Here is a 20049-nt window from a genome sequence, read left to right on the forward strand (position 1 = left end):
ATTATATTAAGAAATGTATCTATAGATTGATTGGTCGATCTTTATGTCTTGACAATCAAAATAGGTAAGAAAGTTAATAGGAAAATAAATTACTACTAACAAAATTTTCAAAAACAAAATTTGTGAAGTAATAAATGATATTCTTCCCTTTTACAAAAAAAAAAAAATGATATTCTTCCCTTGTATATTTTTAATTTTTTTACAAGTTAAGAGATGTATATAACAAAATTTTGCTTCATTTGAAGATTTTCTACAAAAGTTTGCTTTGTTTGAAGATCTTCATTTGATCATCTTATACAAGAAAAAAATATAAAACTTTGAGTTAGGTAATTTTTCACTAAATTTAACATACGCTCCAGTATATATATTTGAACCCCTCCAGACTTTAAATCCTGGCTCCGCCACTAGCTGCTCGATCAATCTCTTTTTCCATTTTTCATATGCTCATATGCTTCTAATTAATTAGTTATCCTTCAAAAAAAATTAAATTAATTAGTTATCTTAACATATATAGTCACTCATTAGCTAAGATTTATATATATATATAAATATATATATATATATATATATAAATGAGATCGATCAGAGAAAAATAATTACAGGCCTCAATTTGTTGTATGACATGCAGTACATCCTGGAAACCAGCTGCTACCCGAGAGAACACGAGCAACTGAAGCAACTGCGGGAAGCCACGATCAAGAAATATGAGCGGCTGTAGGTTGCATTTGATATATTTGATTATGCGTAGATATGTTATGATGTTCGATTGTTAATTAGACCGAATTAGTAAAACCATGAACGAAGCTCGAAAAAAGAAAAAAGAAAAAAGAATTTACCTCAAAAAGCTCCATATAGTTACATTTCGTAATTTCGTGTACAGGAGTATTATGAATGTGCCTGTTGATGAAGGTCTGCTTATCTCAATGCTTCTGAAAATCATGAATGCGAAGAAAACGTTGGAGATTGGAGTATTTACTGGTTACTCTCTTCTCACTACTGCTCTTGCACTTCCTGCTGATGGCAAAGTACGTAATTCGTTTTACTTTATCTCATCAACAATTTTAATCTTCATGAATCATATTGGATTCCATGTCATTTAGATAAAACATAGATCATTGATAAGGCCACTTAATGTAAAAGACTAAAAGATAGAGTTTGCGTTTTACAGATAGTAGCAATCGATCCGGATAAAGAAGCCTACGAGGTTGGATTGCCATTCATCAGAAAGGCTGGGGTGGAGCATAAGATTGACTTCTATGAATCAAATGCCATGTTAGTCCTAACTGATCTCGTCCACAATGTAAGTTTTTAATTCATTTGTGATCTTGTAGTCATAATCTATGGAACTTTAACTTCATTAACTAATGCTATGATGACCTAAAATAAGAAATTCACACATTATTCACCGATTCAATTATAGCTAGCTAAATATATTCTTACCTAGTTGGTTTTTGTTTAGGAGCTAGCAATGCTAGGTGCACTACATGGTGGGAACTGTTTATAGCTCACCTTACGTGTCAGTTTATGTATGTACCAATAAATCGACCATTGACAATCTTGGCGCATATAAAAATAGTCTAATAAGTTCATTTAAAAAATAATCTGATAAGTAACGCTAAACAACATGTATGTAGGAAAAGAAAGAAGATATCTTTGATTTTGCGTTTGTGGATGCTGATAAGAACAACTACATCAAATATCATGAGCTGCTACTAAAGCTTGTGAAGGTGGGAGGAATAATAGCTTATGACAACACTTTGTGGTTTGGCGCAGTAGCAGAACCTGACGATGAGGAGGTACAGGTACCGGAGGTTGAATTTATCAGGAAATACAAGCCTTATGTGAAGGAACTGAACAGCTTCCTCGCCACAGATCCACGTATCGAATTAGTTCTTCTTTCCGTCGGAGATGGACTTACCCTATGCAGGCGCCTCTATTAGAATCAACGCGCATAAGAGTAGCAGTTGCTGCGCGCTATTATATATGCTGAACCTTTCTAATGTTGAATAAGACGTATTAATGTGTCAATGATAATAATAACAAGAGCTAGTTTGATTAGCCCAGTACTATATATGTAGCAAGTGTTCTTGAATTTCTCCTAGGAGGTGGCAAGCTGCCTCAATTAGTCTGGCAGCACCTAGATATAGGGGGTTTAAAAAAAATGTTCGGAGACTTTTTAGTTTCAGATAAAAATGACGTTTTATTTATAAATCCTTTGTGTTAAGATAGAAGGACACTGTTTACACCTGAAACGAAGACATAGAACCCTCACATAGCTTCTTTGTGCTTAATTACTGACTCACCCTTAAACAATGAAACTTCCTGGTCTGGAGATTTGGAGCATTTTTGAGGCGATCAAACTTTGTAGCCATACTTGGTCTTTTACAACACAGAATGTGTCGTCGTTCCGATGCCATCCCTAAATGGCATGCGTTTCATTTACTATGCTGAGCTTAAGATCATTGTTTTTATTGAGTTAAGGTAATCCAAAAGCTTCCTAAATCTAATACGTGCTCTAACTATGCATCGCATCATGCCACTTTTAACGACTTTGTGAATCAAACTCAGGTTGGGGATCTCATATCTGACGCTCGACCACTATGCCACTTGTACTGGTTTCATTGCTCAAGATCATGATCCATCTTCTTTCTTTTTACCGGGTATTCTTGTCAAAACACTACCTCCTTTGGCCATGTTAAGATTTAGAATTAAATTCAGTTTACCCCCTTGTGGTTTGGGGGTAACTTCATGTTAGTCCCTACACTTTTATTTTCATCAGTTTACCCCTTGAACTCTTCAATTTCTGTCTGCCGTGCCCAAATTCTCATATTCCGTTTGAATTGACTTTTAATTATCAGCAGTTAAGGTCCGATTTGCCCAAATTCTAGATACTGGCCTCATAGATAAGGTTAAAATTATCAGCAATTAACGTCCGATTTGGACAGAATATAGGACATTTGGTCACGCTCGAGGAAAATTCAAAAGTTTGAGAGGTAAACTGATAAAATTGAAAGTATAGGGATTAACATGAAGTTACTCCCAAACCTCACGGGAGTAAACTGAATTTAATTCTAATTCTAAGATTTAACTCTAATCATTTTCGTTCGGATTGAATTCTGGTAATGTTGGTGAGGTGGACCAAGTTATCACTTCTATATGATACGAGTGCTCCCCTAAACCATTGGGTACGAGTGCTCCCCTGGACTGGGCTTCGCCTTTTGGGTCGGCCTTTCACAATTCACGCCTCCACCCATCTCCACGGGCGTGGGTGGACGTTCATGATTATTCTCTCCTGCGGGCCGCCACGTGTCCGTCCTGTCAAATCCAATGCTCGGGACTTTGGTGATTGATTTGACATAACAGAACAGTTGGAGTGACTACGTACCTATGTCACCCGGCGATGCATTCCATGTTGGCCGCCACCTACTAACGCACGCGCTGATTCCCACTCGTGACCCAAACCCTCTATTTTCAAAGAACACATAGCGCCAGCTAGGCATATTATTCGGCACTCTCCTGTAAAAGTGAGGCTAGGGATAAGTGTGGTGAAGAGACAAGGCAGCCCCGTCGCGACGACGATGCGTACTCTCTCTCCTTCCTCCGTCACTTCTCGCTGCGCCACCCTAAGCTCCGCCGCTAATTCTTCCTCAGGTTTCCTCTCTTCTTCTCTATTCAAACTCAAATTTCTCTTCTTTGATTGGTTTTCTATGAAACTTCGATTTCTTGATTAAGCTTGTTTGATGGTATCTTCTACTAGAATATATCCGTAGTAATTTTAGAACTAATACGAATCTCGACTTCTATGCCTATGCTATCGAGAATATGAGAATGTGTAGGGTTTTAATCATTGACACATCCATCTCCAGGGTTCCACTTGGCCGGTCCGGTCCATGATGATGACTAAACCGGCGGTGGTCCATAGGTCTAAGATGCGATGAACGGTGAAATGTAGGTAGATGTAGAAGTATAAGCGCGTGTGATACACGCTCCGACCAAACTGGACCAAGTTCTCACATGGAGACCATATGTCGCCCACGTGGTTGGATGCTGTCTGGTGTCCCAGATCGGCGCGTGTTGCTCTCTAACTTTGACCTTGTCGGGTTCAACACGACACTGCACACACAGAGTGTTGAGTGTAGTAGTTCGACCACTCCGTGTCTCGTCCACTTCACTACGTACTACTACTACTATATTAGGATATATTAGGATATTACTAGGACCAAGTTCTGGGTTGGTAGTCCTACAATGTACCTAATTTGAGAAGGAGATTCAGTACTAGAAGAAGCAACAATTGTGGTTGATTATGTTGCTGAAATGCTTTCATGTAGGTAACTAAGATTGTGTCTGTTCTGCTTGTAAATTGTGGCAATGTTTGCTGTTTTGATTTGTGTAATTCGCACGATGATCGGTACCCAATTGAAGTTCAAAATGTGGTTTATGATGCAGATGATGTGAATTGTGGTACGCCGGCATGGATCGGCAAGGGGCTTACTTGTGTTTGCTTCAAGGCAAAGGGAAGTAACGAAAAGGTCTGCTTGAACTTGACACCGTTGCAGGCAAGTGATTGAGCTACTGGTTACGAACAGATGAATTTCATATATTGCATTTTTTTTCCACTATGCATTTGTATGACATAAAGAATATACGTTAATGGGCTCAAAGCCACCTTACACTAGGTTTTAAGGCAATTTTGGCGGTGATGTAGAGTATGATCATGGAGAACTTGTTTCTCTAGTTTGAGATTGAGACCCTTCTGCTTCTTTAGCTTTTGGACTGATGTCATTCTTTTTATTTCGGAACATTGCAGGAAGAAAGGATGAGAAGGTTGCAGCGCCGGATGAAGATATACTTTGATTCTGCTAGGACAGATCACCAGGTAAATATTTCATTTAAATCTGTGTATATTCGAGACATTTTCATGCTACACTTATTCAATCGGAGCATTAATTTGGAACGACAAATGCTCTCAAATGACCAATGTTCATACACAAATGACACGTAGGAAATTAATGTGGAATTCAAAGAGCGCAAAACAAAGTAACTCAGTGTTTTCCTTGATAATTGTTTCCCTTTTATTTCTTATACTTGGTCATTACGAAAATTTGATGAGGACAGGAAGCGTTGAGGGCTCTATGGTATGCGACATATCCCGGTCAGGAGCTTCATGGCTTGGTATCTGATCAATGGAAAGAGATGGGATGGCAAGGAAGAGATCCATCTACTGATTTCAGGTTCCATTTCCCTCTATTCCTTTGTTGTTATGCTGCTAATTTCTTCCTAGTTTCCTCGTTCACTGTGTTGGCATTTTCTTATTTGGTTGCTGTTTATGATTTACTTGACAGGGGTGCTGGATTTATTTCTTTGGAGAACCTCTTGTTCTTTGCAAAGACATTTTCGGTAAAATCCCAACCTTGATCTGCAATAGAAAGATAGAAACCTGAAGAAATACGTTTCTCTCTTAATTATTTTGTATGTCACTATGCAGACATCTTTCCAGTGCCTATTGAACAAGCAAGGAGGAAAGCCAGCTGCTTGGGAATATCCATTTGCTGTTGCCGGTGTAAATATTACATTTATGATCATGCAAATGCTTGACCTTGAAGCCAGTAAGTGTTTTCTGTCCAATGCATCAAAACTATGAATTTAACAGAAATTAAGACAAGTTAAAGCTATTCTATCAGACAAAAAAATGAACTGGCTCTTGTTGAAGTTTGTTGTTTCAACTTTTTTTCCTTTTTGTTTGAGTAGATAGCTCATGCTTTGCTTATTTGGCAGCCAAACCAAGATCCTTTATCAGATCAGTTTTCTTACAGATGTTGTTAGGTATGAGTTACATCCGAATTCCATGTTTAAAGCCGATTTCACAGCAACAATGGCTCTTGATGTTACCATGTCATTTTCAATGTTATTTCAGAAAGCGAATGGGCTTTTGACTTGCTCTATTGTGTCGCCTTCATGGTTATGGATAAACAATGGCTTGAGAGAAATGCTACATACATGGAATTCAATGTGAGAATCCTTGATATGTTGTATATATGATTCATAAAGGGGTTACATAAGTTGAACAATTTTGGGATCAAATGGTGTAGGGTGAAAGTCTATACTCTACTACTTTGCTGCCAGTTCAAAAGGGTTTTGATTTCAATTGTTTGTCTTACAGGATGTTTTGAAATCGACTCGAGCTCAGTTGGAGAGGGAATTACTAATGGACGATGTCCTGCGGATTGAAGACATGCCTTCTTACAGCCTTCTTACATAATAGTAATTGGTAATACACAACCTAGAAGAACCACATACTCATTTCGTCCCTATAAGCATCCCTGACTGACCTTAAAATTGTAAATCTCCCTCTCCCTCGCTCGGATAATCGCATTACCATTAGGTTGTTCTACTATCCAACCTCTGTAGGGTTCTTTTTCTTGGCAGTGTCACTTTGAGCTTATGTGAGTTATCATGAAGGGTGTTAGGCAGAAAAATGATAGTTTGAAGCATAAAGCTCAGATAAATTTCGAAATTACGAGAAGCTCAAACCAAATAACGATGTTTGAGGTTAAGATATGAAGTCATGGTAGCACCTTTCGCAACTGATCACTTCGTCAGCAATACTTTGCAATATGTGGTAGCTCACTTTGGTCCTCGGTAAAAATGAATGGTGAAACTTCATCCAACATTGTGCTGTGGGAAAATATGCTGGACCAATATGGAACTGAGTGTAAATTTAACAAACCAATGCCTCATCTTAAAACTTATAACCATTTTTATGTAGTACACAATCGATCGTAAGATGAAATAGGTTTTGATTTTCTTCCATGATAATAAATCTTGATTTAACAAACAGCTGGACCTAGTTTGCGTGATGTGAATAGTTGAGAGATTGGGTTGCTAGCTTTCTTTTCCTTTTTCTGGCCAATTCTCCATTAGTTAGGGCGAAATTCAGTTTCAGTTTCCAGCTTTATAACACACACCTTTGGGTCTCAAACACTCATGGTATCTTATCCCTCCCTACCAAGATTTCCCATAGAAGAATGATATATCACCATATCTTATACTTAAGCAAAAATATGCTGTAAAATCAGGTGGTCAAATGATATAGATACGCAAGCTAATCTCATGCCTGAAAGAGGTAAAAATGAAGCTCACATTTCACATCAATGGGGGAACTAAGGTGCTAAGCCAATGGCCATCAACCACAAACTCGACCAATATTCGAGCAATGGTTTAAATCAGTGATGAACCCCACTAAAAATGGGTAATGCTAAATTAGGCATGAAAGCCAGTTGCTTACCTTATATCAGTGAGGGATTGCTTTGGAATCAAGTCTAAGGCTGGTCAGTGCTGTAGAAAATAGGCACCCACATCTTTGAATAAGAGGCCCTAACTAAAAAAGAATTTGAAACTAAATTGAAGCATCCGAAGCTGAAGGTTCTAAAAGAAGTGCTGAGATCCTTGAACCCAAAGCTTGGGGAATGGGGATTACCTACCTTTGGCTACTCTTGTCTTTTAAGCAAAACTCACACCAAAAGCTCCACCACCACACACAAAACACTTGCTTTCCCGCCCCAGTCATTGGGTGCATATCAAGGAACTTCCAGCTCTTTCTGTTTCCATACTCACTAACTTGACATTGTTTCTTGTCAAGAAACTGAACTCAGCACACTTTTGCTGGCTGTGCATCTCCGACATCCGGCTGTAGTGAAACAAAAAGAAGATCAGATGGGTTCATTGCAAGCACCGGTGAGGAGAAGCTCAGTGCTTCCTGAAACATCATGTGGATATCTGCTTCAAGAACTACAGGCAAGGTTTTCAACTATGAGATAAACTTAATGTTTTTGAGTATTTCTCATTTTGGTACCTTTGTTCTTGGTTGCAATGAAACAGATGATTTGGAATGAAATTGGACAAGGTCAGTTTGAAAGGGAGAAGGTACTGCTGGATTTGGAGCAGGAATGTCTGGAGGTTTATAGGAGGAAGGTTGATGCTGCTAATACCTCGAGAGCTCGTCTGCACCAGGAGTTGGCAGAAGCTGAGGCTGAATTTACTCATCTTCTTTTGTCACTTGGCGAACGGTCTCTCCCCGGACGGGTAACCCTACTTATCAAAACCCTGTCAACTCAGTATATTAGTGTGACCAGATATAACAGCATGCAAGTTAAATTAGACCCAAACACATATGTGCATAGCAATTTTGCTAAATTATAAATACAATAGCTAGATAATTCAAAATTCAATTCACAACTTCATGATTTCTCCTTGTCCAAGAATGCCAGATTGGTCTAGCTAAGCCTGTGTGTTTAGCCTCACACTAGGGGTTAACTAGAGTGATCATGAGATCTAGAAGTCTTGACTAAATGTGAAAAATCTTACTTGAAGGAACTAATGCTTGTATTATCTCATCAGCCAGAAAAAATGGTGGGAACACTGAAAGAGCAGCTAGATTCCATCACCCCAGCTCTGCGAGAAATGAGACTGAGGAAAGAAGATAGGGTGAATAAGTTCCGAGCTGTGCAAGGGCAAATTCAGAAGATCTCTGCAGAAATAGCAGGGCAGTCAGAGTATGAAAAGTCATCATCAGATGTCAGGGTGAATGAGAACGATCTTTCACTGAAGAAACTAGAGGAGTATCAGACAGAGCTACAAAGACTCCACAATGACAGGGTACTACAACTATAGTTCAGATACTGTATTCTTGACAATGAATAGAACATTTTTCTGATTTATTCTCGACAATAAATTCAAATCTCCTTTCAAGCTTTCTGTTCATCTTGCAGAATGAGAGGCTCAAGCGGGTGGAAAAATTTATAAATTCCATCCAAAAGTTGTCTTCAATATTAGGAACAGACTCCTCTATGGTCATCACCAAGGTTCACCCAAGCTTGAATGAATTGTGTGGGATAGCCAAGAACATAAGCAACAGTATTTTGGCTAAACTCAACAGCACAGTGGAATCCCTAGAAGAAGAAAAGCAAAAGCGACTTGAAAAGGTAATGGTTTGCCTATAGTTGTATCATTATTCATTTCAGCAAAATTAATTGGCAAGGTCTGCCACCTGTTTTCTGCAGACTGATACGTGGTGATAGAACACAAAATTTGACTTAAAATAGATTAATAACCTAAATCATGGTAAACTCAAGCATGAATTTTGTGATTTGGGTAACATCAGTTCCTGTGGGTCATTTGTTTTCCCTGTCTTCCATTTTCTAGTCATTTTTCAAGATACTCCCCTCCTGGAATTCTTCAAGATGCAAATTCATTATAAATAAAGCATCAGCATGATATATTTCTGGATATACTTTTTTCAGCTTCACCATCTTGGTAAAGCATTGACAAACTTATGGAATTTCATGGACACGCCCTATAAAGATCGTCATCTGTTTTTCCATGTTACCGGCTTATTATCAGTTTCATCAGCAGAAGTATCAGATCCAGGAAGCTTAACCCAAAAAATAATCCAGCAGGTAAGTATAAGATTTTGATGACAACTAAATGTATCAGAAAATAGAAATAACAATGTTCACATTTGTTTAAAGGCTGAGACTGAAGTCAAGAGACTGGATCAATTAAAAGTAAGTAAGACGAAAGAACTATTTCTCAAGAAACAGAATGAGCTCAAGGAGATATGCAATAAATCACACATGGAGATTCCTGTGCACGCAAAGATGGATAATATAATTAACCTGCTGAACTCTGGTGAGATTCATTGATATGTGCCTTAGTCTAAGAATAAAGAATGTCATTGCTTAAAGATGATGCAGTTCACAAACTGACATACGAACAACAGGGGAAATTGACCATGCAGATCTTGTTATGAGCATGGATCAACAGATATCAAGAGCAGAAGATGAAGCTTGTAGCAGAAAGACAATTATGGAAAAAGTGGAAAAGTGGATGCTAGCATGTGATGAAGAGCGCTGGTTGGAAGAATATGGAAGAGTCAGTTTTTTACTTGCACATTAATTTAACTTTATCAGTAACACACTCAAAAAAATATCTCAAGTTTCCTAATCCAAGTACCCTTTCAGGATGAAAATCGATACTCAGTCAGAAGAGGTGCACACAAGAACCTCAGACGTGCAGAACGTGCTCGAGTATTAGTCAGCAAAATTCCAGGTAATATTGAGAACCTGTATGCATTCGTTCCCAACAGTAAGGACTGTCATATGTAAGAGGTACACCAATCAAACCTTATAACAAGTACCAGAAAATGCTGTCTTATGGATATAAAGATATCACTCCTGGATGAGTTATCCTAATAGAAATTAACCAAAGAAAATGAAGATTTAAATGTACGTACATTGACATCAGATGATATTATGCCATCCAAGTATGATATATGCTTTGAAAATGGAATAAAATGCAGCTTTGGTGGACTTGCTGATGGAAAACATCAAGAGTTGGGAAGAAGAAAGAAAGAAGACTTTCTTATATGATGAGGTACGGACTTCATTGCTTTGTAATACTGCAATACAAAAAGATTCTCTTATTTGATTCTGCATTGCCCGATTTGCATAACAACTAAAGTATCCTTTAATATAATACATACATTCTAGTCTCATCAAAGTTGAGCACAGTAAATTTTTAGAATCCTTCAACCTTTAAATCATCCCCTTTTTTATGTCGAATAACGTTAAACTTAAAAGGCAATAACTTTTATACATGTTGGTAATTTCAAGTAGGTTATATCATTTGGAAATGAACATACAGAAAAGCTGGTGTAAAGACACCACAAAAAATCATGGAACCCTGGACTCCAGTGTTTCATTAATGTCTTACAATTTGGACTTCGTAGTATCTTTATTTCTACTTATTTCAATTTAATGTTTCTGCATTACTTGCACTGCGTAGCTCAAGTCAACTAATTATAGATGAAAACATTATGTCATACAGGTACCTCTCCTAGCAATGTTGGAAGAGTATAACGCGTTAAGGCAGGAAAAGGAGGGGGAGAGGCAAAGACAAAGGGTTAGTAAAATTCTTACTTTACAAAAACGTGACTTTTATGGGTTTGTAGTTTTCCAGTGACACGTCCTAGAACCTATATGGGAGGCGATATTCACAATCCCTTCAAGATACTAGTCATACTACTCACACTCCCTTTTCTCTTCATCATTAATACACAAAAGGAAGTGTGCATAGTGTCTTCAAGAGAAAAAGGAGGATCAATACCATCACTAATATTTAAACGTAGTCATACAGAAAAATTCTACAATGGCATGCATCTTCTTACCAAACTTGATGAGGCAATTTTTCCCCACAGGAAATGAAGTTCCCAGGCCAAATAGTGCATCATCAGCAAGAAAAGTTGTTCCTGCCCAGTCCTAGGCGTACTTCAAACAGAAGTGTCAATGGAGGTTTTAGCACTGCTATGCCTCTAAACAGAAGGCTTTCTCTGGGCCTTCAGAAGCTGGGATCAAACAGCATAGATTTAGGCACTCAAGGCATATCAAATGAGGGTAAGAGGGCACAGAGACAAAAGATGTTTGCAAGACCTGGTCTTGTTTCACCTGTTAGAGATGAAACAGCTTCAGTGGTATCAACATTTTCCGGCCCCCTATCTCCCTGAAATATTATGTTTAATCTGTCAGTCTTCAAGTAACACTCCAAAAACATAGAGCGTAAGAATGTGAGAAAGCTAGTTTTGCGGAATGACTTATCAGATAATGCAGACAAATAAGAACAGTTACAATTTCAGCTAAACAGCCTCTACATGTTCCCTGTATCTGCAGAAGTGTCCAGAGCCTCTCAATTCTCATAGGAACATGCGTCTAGAACTGTAAGGCAATTGCAATTGTGATTGCAAGTGCAAATAAATAAGTTCCTAGGATTGTTGTCTTCCTATTACTAGCATAGAAGTATACTCGCAGTCAACTAAACAAAACTACTTGAGCTTGTTTACTACAAGCTTCTGTGCATATCATAGATTTAATACTCTAAGACTGCAATGACAGCTTGTGACACAATGTAATATTCCTCAGTTGTACAGTTGTACTATTAAATTACGAACTTCAACATGTATGATGTGTTCATCTCGTAGTGGCAAGAAAACATTGCAACCCAAGGACATTTACCAATATGCATAAGGAAGAGACTAGAAGCATGGCAAGAAATGCCTACACTTTACCTAAGAAAGTAATATATATGATATGAACACAAAGGCAGAAAACAAAAAAGATTCTGTCCTAAACAATACAGACATACATGGAAGCAGAAGATAAAGTTTTCCGTCAATTTTCACTGAGATTCATGCTTGTTACTTTGGCTGTCATTTCCCCTAAACAGCCACAATGCAGTGTGAATTGTTAATAGGAATTCACTCATCTAGCTTTTGGGTTTCAATTAAGAACATAACCCGCTTTCTTACAAACAGGAACAAATTCAATATCCAGGAAGGAACGACATTGACTATTGCACTTGACAATGTCTCATTTATAGAAATATAAGGTCATACCTTCTGGCTTCTTCCATCTCTATAAAACTCTTCAGCAATTGTTTGTTCCTGTTGCTCATGCACTAGTTCCATAGATTTACTTCTTCAACATGTAAAAGAACCAAAAACATAAATCCGACAACAGCATTCTTAACCTCACAATTTCAACAAAAACACCTCATAGATTGCGTGATAAATACGAAATTGCAGGCACATTGCATCGAACACACACCAAGAACAAGCTATTTTTGCTTAGGTAAATCATAAATATCCAACTCATAATGAAATATAGAAAGTCACTACACAGCTTCGAATCGAAATTCAAATCCGAGTCTCCTAGAATTCATAGAGATACTTTCCGATTAGATGCTTTGCTTTTCGACTAACAAAGATGAAGATCTACTTGTCTATGACTCCTCAACCTGAACTGGGGATTTAGTTGCTGACTTACTAAAGAAGTCATCAATCCGACGAGTGCCAGCCGGAGCGGGATTGTCAGCAACCGTGCGAGCGCGGCTCCGATCAGCGGACTTCTGATCGGAGGGCTGAGCCGGCACGGGGAGCTCATCCACGAGGAAATCTCTGGTGGCGCGGTGCCTCTTCGCCGCCGTCCTTATGTGCTCTAGCTTCACGATCTTGCGCTGCTTCTCCATCGCCGCCTCGGCGGAGCCCTCGGCGAGGAATTGGAGGAAGAGCTGGGCGGAGCAGGAGACCAGGTACAGAGCTTCTGAGTTTATCTTGTTGATCTCTGGATCCAGCTTCATTATCTTCTTGACCCGACCCGTTGGAAGCTCGAGTCGGATCCGTCCGGGTTGCTCCGGATTTGCCTCCTCTCCTTCGGCTTCATTCTCTTCTTCCGATGCGATTTCGATTGGTGCCGTGTTCTCCTCTTCCGGTTCGGATCCGACTGCTTTCTCTTCCCCGGATTCGGGTCGGGTCGTCGCTGCGTCGTCTTCTTCAGCCAGTGGTGGTTCCTCTTCTTCCGCGATCTGTGGTTGCGGGTTCTCTTCTTCCGATACGGGTTGGATCGTTGCAGTGTTTTCTTCTGTCGGTTCGGGTCGGACAGCGGTTTCTTCTCCGGATTCGGGTCGGATCGGGGATGGGTCCTCCTCTTCTTCTGCCATCTGGGGTGGTGTCGCCGCGGCGGTGTCGTTTTCTGCCATTTTTGGTTTGGTCGGCGAATGAATGAAAGAGAAAAGGGGAAGTGGAGTTTAGGGTTTTGAAATGGCGGGAAGTAGGCCTCTTCTAAGTTTCGTATGGACGATAATGCACTTGAAGGAAGGTAGTTATTACGTTGTTTTCCGGGCGTCTGAAAGTTTACAGTCCAGGGTACTTTAGGTATGTCAGAAACTTCCCGCGATTCATGTTTCTTTCCCGCCTACACTTGACTTTGAGAAATTTCTAAATCTTATTTTAATTTTAATTTCGGTGTGTCCAATATTATATATAATTGAAAATGAATGGTTAGATTTGTTATTCTTACACATCATTTTAGATTATGGACTGTAATTTTTCATTCTTTAACTTGGTGGTGAAGTGAAGAAAACAGCTCGTCTAGTCATTCTAACCCTCACCCTTATAGATCAATTATGTAGATGGAGTCGGGTGCTAGGATGGCAGCGGCAAAATGGAGTGGGATGGCGGAGGCAATGAGATTCGTGGGATCAGTTGAGGCTGGGCTCATGCATCGAACGGGTAGCGGCTCGTCCCTTCTCTTTTGTCTTCTCCATCTGTGGTTGCAGTGGGGAGGATCGATCCTTTAGTTGTTTAGGGAGCAGTAATTTTACCTAAAACCCTGAGTTGTGGCAAGAGTTTGAGACAACAAAAACGGTATGAAAGCTTTGAGTTTCCGGCAACATCAATGAAGACAAGTTTGAAACAACTCTAATTCTGTATCAAAATGATCTATCTATATATATTTACTTTTCTGTTTTTATGTAAATAGACATTTTCCCTTTACTTAATATATCGGTTCATTACTTTGTGTCACTTAATCATTTAATTGTATCTATACACTTAGACTTTGGTGCAACTAGAACAAGTCACTGCCTGGTCAATTTCATGTTCTAACTACAATAAAGTAAGCAATGTTTATGTACGTCTTGTAGGCTATTAATCAATCGAATTATAATAGGCATGAGCTTAAAATTAATTAACGAAATAAAGAAATATGATTCATTATAAAAATAATGAATTATATTCAGATACAGGCCCAAAATGATCAAGCCTCAACAAACAGCCCAAGCCAACACCGAATACGAGCCCACCAAGTAAAGCCCAAACTACGTGGTTCACACCACTGCCGTGAGCTAGTGCTTATTATCACTGCACCGTTCCAGAAACCCCAAAAAGAGTAAAAGAGGACACACAAAACCCTAAACCAAAATCGCCATCTCTCCCCAGAACGACAGCCATGCAGTTCTCTCAGGACGACTTCGACCGCCTCATGCTCTCCGAGCACAGCCGCAAGACCTGCGAAGCTCACTACGCCAAGAACCCTCTCGACGCCGAGGTTCGTCTACTCTCGGAAAACCCCTCTTTATTATTATTATCTGTTCAATAATTTCTATTAATTCTTTATTTCTCTGCAGAATTTAATCAAATGGGCTGGAGCTCTGCTCGAGCTTTCGCAGTTTCAGAGTGTTTCGGACTCCAGGATCATGCTCGATGGTAATTAGTTGTTTTTCGATTAGTTTTGGATTTGGATTTGGTTCATGTGTTTTTGTGCGCTAACTGTGGAACCTACATGAAATGTGTAGATTGTATATCGAAGCTGGAGGAGGCTCTGGTGATCAATCCTACGAAGCATGAAGCTCTGTGGTGTTTAGGGAATGCGCATACGTCTCATGGATTCATGAATCCTGACTTGGACGAGGCCAGGCCTTATTTCGAGAAGGCGTCCGAGTATTTCCAGAGGGCTGCCGAGCTGGTACATTGCTTGTTTGAGTTTGCGGAAGTTGTTGTGGTTGAGAGTTTTTTTTTTTTGGAGGTGAAGGGAAGATTAACAGTGGATTTGTTTTTGTAGGAACCTGGCAATGAGCTTTATCTGAAGTCCATAGAAGTCACAGCTAAGGTAATTCAACTCTTATTTTCTTTCGTGAATGAATGTTGTAGTTATTTGTAGTATGTGATTTGGAGTGAGAGCTCTTGCTTTTGTTGTTTCAAGTGCACTGCTTAAATGTACTGAAGTGCTAAGAGTAAGTTCATGGGTAATACAATTATAAGGTAGCTGGATTGTGAAAAACCTTGTAAGCTAATGGTTGCAGGTGCAAACCAGGATATAGTCGGTTTATTGCGGAGGGTGGCACTATATTATAAGCGTCGAAGTTCACCATTAACAAACATAAGCACAATCGGCTCTCGATCTGAAGACACAAGTTATGTTACATTATTAAAGCTGAATAGTATGTTAGGTAGAATTCTCCAAGATGCGGCTCAGATACAACTCTAAACTCATACTAGGAGCCCCATCAGCTAGAAAGTTACATTGAGCTGGATGTCTGATATCAAACTTCCAGTTACTTTTAGAGAACTACTAGTAGATGGGAATAAGGCTAAAGGGTGGGTTCATGGATGATAATCGGTGGGTTCATGGATGATAATCAAGGCCTGACAGTCGAGGCCGATATAACTTCAACAAGTGGCATATAAATATCATTTTCAAATACCTTGTTTCTTATGCTTGTGATCTTTAATAGACATGTAGGCTTTCCTTTTATATCTGATGTAGGATAAATCTAGTTGCTTTGTTGTTGGCAAGTGCATCCCTGGTAATTGTTGTTCATGTCTCCCAGGCACCAGAGTTGCATACTGAGATCCACAAGCAAGGAATGGCTCAACAGGCACTAGGTGGGGGACCTGCCACTTCCTCGAGTGGAAAGGTATGTCCTATATTTTGGGGCACTCTACTCCAGCATGTATCATTCGATTTTGCTTGATCAAAAGAGATAAAATATTTGATAATTCATATGCTAAAGTAGGGACATGCAGTCTCATTTTCTTTTAAGTTCAATACAAAGTTAAAAGATGCGCCATTGGATTTTATAAATCATTGTGCCTCCAGAGTATGTTCATGTTATGGAAGTGTTAAAATGCAAATTTATGGTATACTTGTCCAATCATTTTCCGAAATTGTAGTGAATAGAATACTTGTTTGTTGGATCAAAATACAACCTTATTTATCACCACACAGTACCGGACATATTATAACTACAAATACTCTAAATGTAACTTGTTGATCAGATTCATATAAGCATTTTCATCATTCCCTTTTCCATATGTTACACAAGATCAAATTTTGTTTATACATGGGAATAAACACTAGTTTTATCATTCTCTTTAGTACATATTTTCCATATTTACATAAGATCAAAGCTATGTGCATGCACTAATATGGTTAAACATGGTATAAGTTTGTGTGGGGTGTTAACAACTTCAAACATCTCAGTACAGTATGTAGGATGCAATAACAAAAAAAAAAATTCTAGTTTCCTTACGAACTTGAGATTAATTTCTTTAATATATTCCAGAGCTCCAAGGCTAAGAAGAGCAGTGATTTCAAGTATGACATAGCTGGATGGGTTATCCTTGCACTTGGCATTTTTATATGGGTTGGGGCGAAATCCAATATGCCACCACCACCACCCCCAAGATAAGCTCTGCATTTCTTTTGACTAAAGTAATTGTCTCAGTGCATTTGTTGAAGGTTAATATTTTTATAAAATATTCATCTTGTTGAGGTGTAGTATTTTAAGAAATCATCTGGTATGCATGGTTATTTTGACCATAACATTTTCTCTGTTGCTATCTTAATTAGAAATATGATTTTTTTATATGAATTATTGTTTGTTCTTTTACAAATATGGAATTGTCTTTGTGTTGGTTGGTTTAGATATGGACTCAGCGTCCTGCTTGTTTTTTCCTGCTCTTGGATATCATATGGAAGGACATGATAATATTTTCAGTGGTATCTTGAAAATTAGCTAACTTTAAAGACATGGTTATGTTCAGCTTTGAATTAATAACGAAAAGAACCGTACCCCTAGTTCTCAAAAAAAGAAGAAAAGAACCGTACCCCTAAAATCTGATAACTCATCATCTATCATACCCCTATGTAACTTCCAAGTGTTGGGTAGAGGTAAGAAGTTAAGTCTCCAAATTTGGAAAGCTTCTTGGCTGTTTGTTTTCAAGAGCCTGTTGTTAATCCGACAGTACAATGTGTTACGAGACTATTTGGAATTGCAGCCTTGGAATGCTCATCCACTGCTATCTTCCTCTCCCTCTTTCTTTATGCTATTAGTGTTATGAACAAGCAGTGATGGTGCCGGAATAACGGCATATCGACTGACCAGGAAGATCCTGGTGGTCTGTCAAAGTGAAGTTTTTTTATGGTGTTCACCTGCAAAAGGATCTGAAGCAATGTGTGTGGTGTCAATAGTTTTTGATCTCCCTCTTCTTTCCTTAAGATGAAAAAAGATAATTGGATTGAGAGTGAGTTAAAGTAGTTGTTACTCTTGGTTGACAGGAGGTATGTAGTTAGATGATGGTAGAAGTTTGGCTTGTTTTCCAACTTCTGAAAATGGTGGCTATTTGCTTTTAACTAAGTTTGATTGGGGCCAGTTTTGTAAAGGAACTAATGAACCATCTGACTTGATGTTTCACTCAGCTTATAAATCCTCTTCTTAGGTTCATGCATGCAGGAAAATAGAGGGAACGCTGAGTAAACTTTCTCTTAGCAATTCTTATAATATAAAACAACTTTTATTAAATATTCTCCCAACCGCTACAATGTTATAACCTGAAACTCTTCGCTGTTGAACATGGACTAATACTGGCAAGAAGCAAACTTTAACAGCTAAATAATGCTTTCTAAGAGGTATTTGACTGTGTGATTAAAAAAGACTGAGGTGCTCACAGAGGTATGGGAGCATGCCAGACCCTCACGAACACAATGAAGTTGCCAGTAGTGAATATACGATTATAAATATCTTGATTATTATTGAGATATAGTAGAGCATGTCGTCAGATAATGTAAGGGCGTATGTTATCCTGAGACCCTTACGTGTTTGAAGCTGTATCATTGAATAGAATGTGCTCCATGCATTCAAAATTGCTGGAGATAGTATTTGCTCTATCAAATGCTAGCAATTTTTTTCCTTTTGACCATTTATGCAGAATAAGTTGTTAATGTTTTTCTGACCAGTTATAGGAAACTTTCCCCTAGAATGTCCACTTGTTGACAGGTTGTGAATAAGTACACTTTGGTTCTGTTTTCTTCTGAACTTCTGTTACTTCTGATCGATGAATTTGTTGTCTCAAGATGATCACAGTGATGACATTGCAAAGTTAATGATATCTCCTACCCTGGCCTCGGTAATTTCTGTAAAATGGCTCAGGGAAGTGGTGGTGCACAAATCTTTACAAAGCTGTGGGGGACTAGTTTAGTTTTGTTGTCGATTTCTTTTGGCTCTTGGTCTGGTGGAACAAATTTGTCAGCAAGGCAGTATATTTCCTTTTAGAAAAGATCATGTCTTTGACATTCTTTTATGGTATTTTTTTTAGCTGCTTAATCATTTATCCTCTACATACTTTGAAATGAGAATATTTTGACCCCACCAAAGTTTTAATATATTGTTCTTGTGAATATACAATGTTCGCTACAATATTTGGACTTGAAAAATATTACTTTTATACAATAGTTATGAAACAATTCAAAACCTAGCACCAATAGTTACACTAATTTTATTTTATTTTCATCTTAACTGCTCCAAACGATTTTGTAGTCTGGCCTCTTTTCTTATGGATTTTTGTTTCTTGTTAGTTTGTTTCTGTGTCATATATCCTTTGAGAGTATCATGTGCTTGATAATTATTGTGAGCATGTTTCTTTAATTATCAAAAAAAAAACCTCTGGATGCTGTGGCAGCAAACAGAGGAGCATACTTGAACGGTCATAAGCTCACTCCAAAGGTCTCAAACCAATTATGAGTGTCAAATAATGTGCTGGCTTCAGATCCCATTGGTGTTTCATAGACTTTCATAGACTTGTAGATTGATTCGTTGAAAGTTTCGAAAAAGATTTGAGTAGGTAAAATGTCGAGGGGCCCTGTGGTGTCCAAGGTAGTGATAAGTAGGATCTAGAATTCATCATCTTTAGTGATTAAAGAACTTCCTACGTTGCTAGTCGCTATTCTCCTATGTAGGCTTGCTACTTTCTATTTTTGGTAGTTAGTAAGGTGGCATATTTGGGTTGGGCACCTTACTAATAATGGAAAGGTTGCACATTTGTATTGCTTTTTGGCCTCTTCTTTTTTTGGTATTAAGTGGTGCACAAGGTGGCATAATCTCAGTGGGCACGCCATTAGTGGAAAGGGTGCTCACTAGACCATAATAACTATTAGGCTGCTGGGTTATATTTGTTTATAAGAATAGAGCAAAGATATAAATGAAATCAGTACCTTTTTGTAAGAATGCATTCTCCTCCCTAGTAAGTGCAGAATAGTTTGCGTCTGGCTATGGATGTGGAAAGTTTTGCAAAGTGAGGAAGTAGTTTGTATCCTGAACTCATGCTCTGACTTTGCAGTACATGTTAATGACCATGCATATATGTGTAGTACTTTGTTCTAT

General features: G+C 38.5%; 5 protein-coding genes across 5 annotated transcripts in view; 4 read left to right on the forward strand and 1 right to left on the reverse strand.

The window, feature by feature from the left end:
* LOC101302900 (putative caffeoyl-CoA O-methyltransferase At1g67980-like) overlaps positions 1-1940 on the forward strand; it is a 2274-nt gene extending 334 nt beyond the window's left edge. The window contains exons 2-5 of the mRNA XM_004310165.1: positions 629-714; positions 881-1025; positions 1169-1300; positions 1635-1940. Coding sequence (XP_004310213.1) covers positions 629-714; positions 881-1025; positions 1169-1300; positions 1635-1940 — 669 coding nt within the window. The remainder of the gene's footprint in view (positions 1-628; positions 715-880; positions 1026-1168; positions 1301-1634) is intronic.
* Positions 1941-3552: 1612 nt separating this feature from the next.
* On the forward strand, positions 3553-6511 carry LOC101307456 (ELMO domain-containing protein A-like). Its single transcript, XM_004310024.1, has 9 exons — positions 3553-3651; positions 4447-4556; positions 4808-4876; positions 5116-5231; positions 5343-5397; positions 5486-5606; positions 5776-5823; positions 5915-6009; positions 6161-6511. The coding sequence occupies exons 1-9, from the start codon at positions 3579-3581 to the stop codon at positions 6257-6259; spliced, it is 786 nt and encodes a 261-aa protein (XP_004310072.1). The 5' UTR covers positions 3553-3578; the 3' UTR covers positions 6260-6511.
* A 1202-nt stretch (positions 6512-7713) lies between these two features.
* On the forward strand, positions 7714-11815 carry LOC101307750 (65-kDa microtubule-associated protein 8-like). The gene is made up of 11 exons (XM_004310025.1): positions 7714-7771; positions 7895-8082; positions 8398-8655; positions 8769-8981; positions 9300-9455; positions 9528-9687; positions 9779-9930; positions 10020-10107; positions 10358-10431; positions 10885-10959; positions 11255-11815. Exons 1-11 carry the CDS (start codon positions 7714-7716, stop codon positions 11558-11560), a joined length of 1728 nt encoding a protein of 575 aa, XP_004310073.1. The 3' UTR covers positions 11561-11815.
* Positions 11816-12831: 1016 nt separating this feature from the next.
* LOC101303187 lies at positions 12832-13587 on the reverse strand. Its single transcript, XM_004310166.1, has one exon. The coding sequence runs from the start codon at positions 13585-13587 to the stop codon at positions 12832-12834; it is 756 nt and encodes a 251-aa protein (XP_004310214.1).
* Positions 13588-14781: 1194 nt separating this feature from the next.
* LOC101308045 (mitochondrial import receptor subunit TOM20-like) lies at positions 14782-17541 on the forward strand. Its single transcript, XM_004310026.1, has 6 exons — positions 14782-14936; positions 15016-15094; positions 15184-15353; positions 15450-15497; positions 16219-16305; positions 16954-17541. The coding sequence occupies exons 1-6, from the start codon at positions 14838-14840 to the stop codon at positions 17077-17079; spliced, it is 609 nt and encodes a 202-aa protein (XP_004310074.1). The 5' UTR covers positions 14782-14837; the 3' UTR covers positions 17080-17541.
* Positions 17542-20049: the final 2508 nt, after the last annotated feature.

The sequence above is a fragment of the Fragaria vesca genome, unplaced genomic scaffold (assembly GCF_000184155.1).
Source record: "Fragaria vesca subsp. vesca unplaced genomic scaffold, FraVesHawaii_1.0 scf0513160_u, whole genome shotgun sequence".
Taxonomy (NCBI): Eukaryota; Viridiplantae; Streptophyta; class Magnoliopsida; order Rosales; family Rosaceae; genus Fragaria; species Fragaria vesca.

Bases quoted from the DNA above. Each gene is read 5' to 3' on its own strand.
- LOC101307750 (XM_004310025.1), top strand. From the start codon at position 7,714: ATGGGTTCATTGCAAGCACCGGTGAGGAGAAGCTCAGTGCTTCCTGAA. The intron at 8,982-9,299 runs GTAATGGTTTGC...TACTTTTTTCAG, and splicing joins AGCAAAAGCGACTTGAAAAG to CTTCACCATCTTGGTAAAGC. The intron at 10,432-10,884 runs GTACGGACTTCA...TATGTCATACAG, and splicing joins AGACTTTCTTATATGATGAG to GTACCTCTCCTAGCAATGTT.
- LOC101308045 (XM_004310026.1), top strand. From the start codon at position 14,838: ATGCAGTTCTCTCAGGACGACTTCGACCGCCTCATGCTCTCCGAGCAC. The intron at 15,498-16,218 runs GTAATTCAACTC...CATGTCTCCCAG, and splicing joins CCATAGAAGTCACAGCTAAG to GCACCAGAGTTGCATACTGA. The intron at 16,306-16,953 runs GTATGTCCTATA...AATATATTCCAG, and splicing joins CCACTTCCTCGAGTGGAAAG to AGCTCCAAGGCTAAGAAGAG.
- LOC101303187 (XM_004310166.1), bottom strand. From the start codon at position 13,587: ATGGCAGAAAACGACACCGCCGCGGCGACACCACCCCAGATGGCAGAA.
- LOC101307456 (XM_004310024.1), top strand. From the start codon at position 3,579: ATGCGTACTCTCTCTCCTTCCTCCGTCACTTCTCGCTGCGCCACCCTA. The intron at 4,877-5,115 runs GTAAATATTTCA...TGATGAGGACAG, and splicing joins CTGCTAGGACAGATCACCAG to GAAGCGTTGAGGGCTCTATG. The intron at 5,607-5,775 runs GTAAGTGTTTTC...CTTATTTGGCAG, and splicing joins AATGCTTGACCTTGAAGCCA to CCAAACCAAGATCCTTTATC.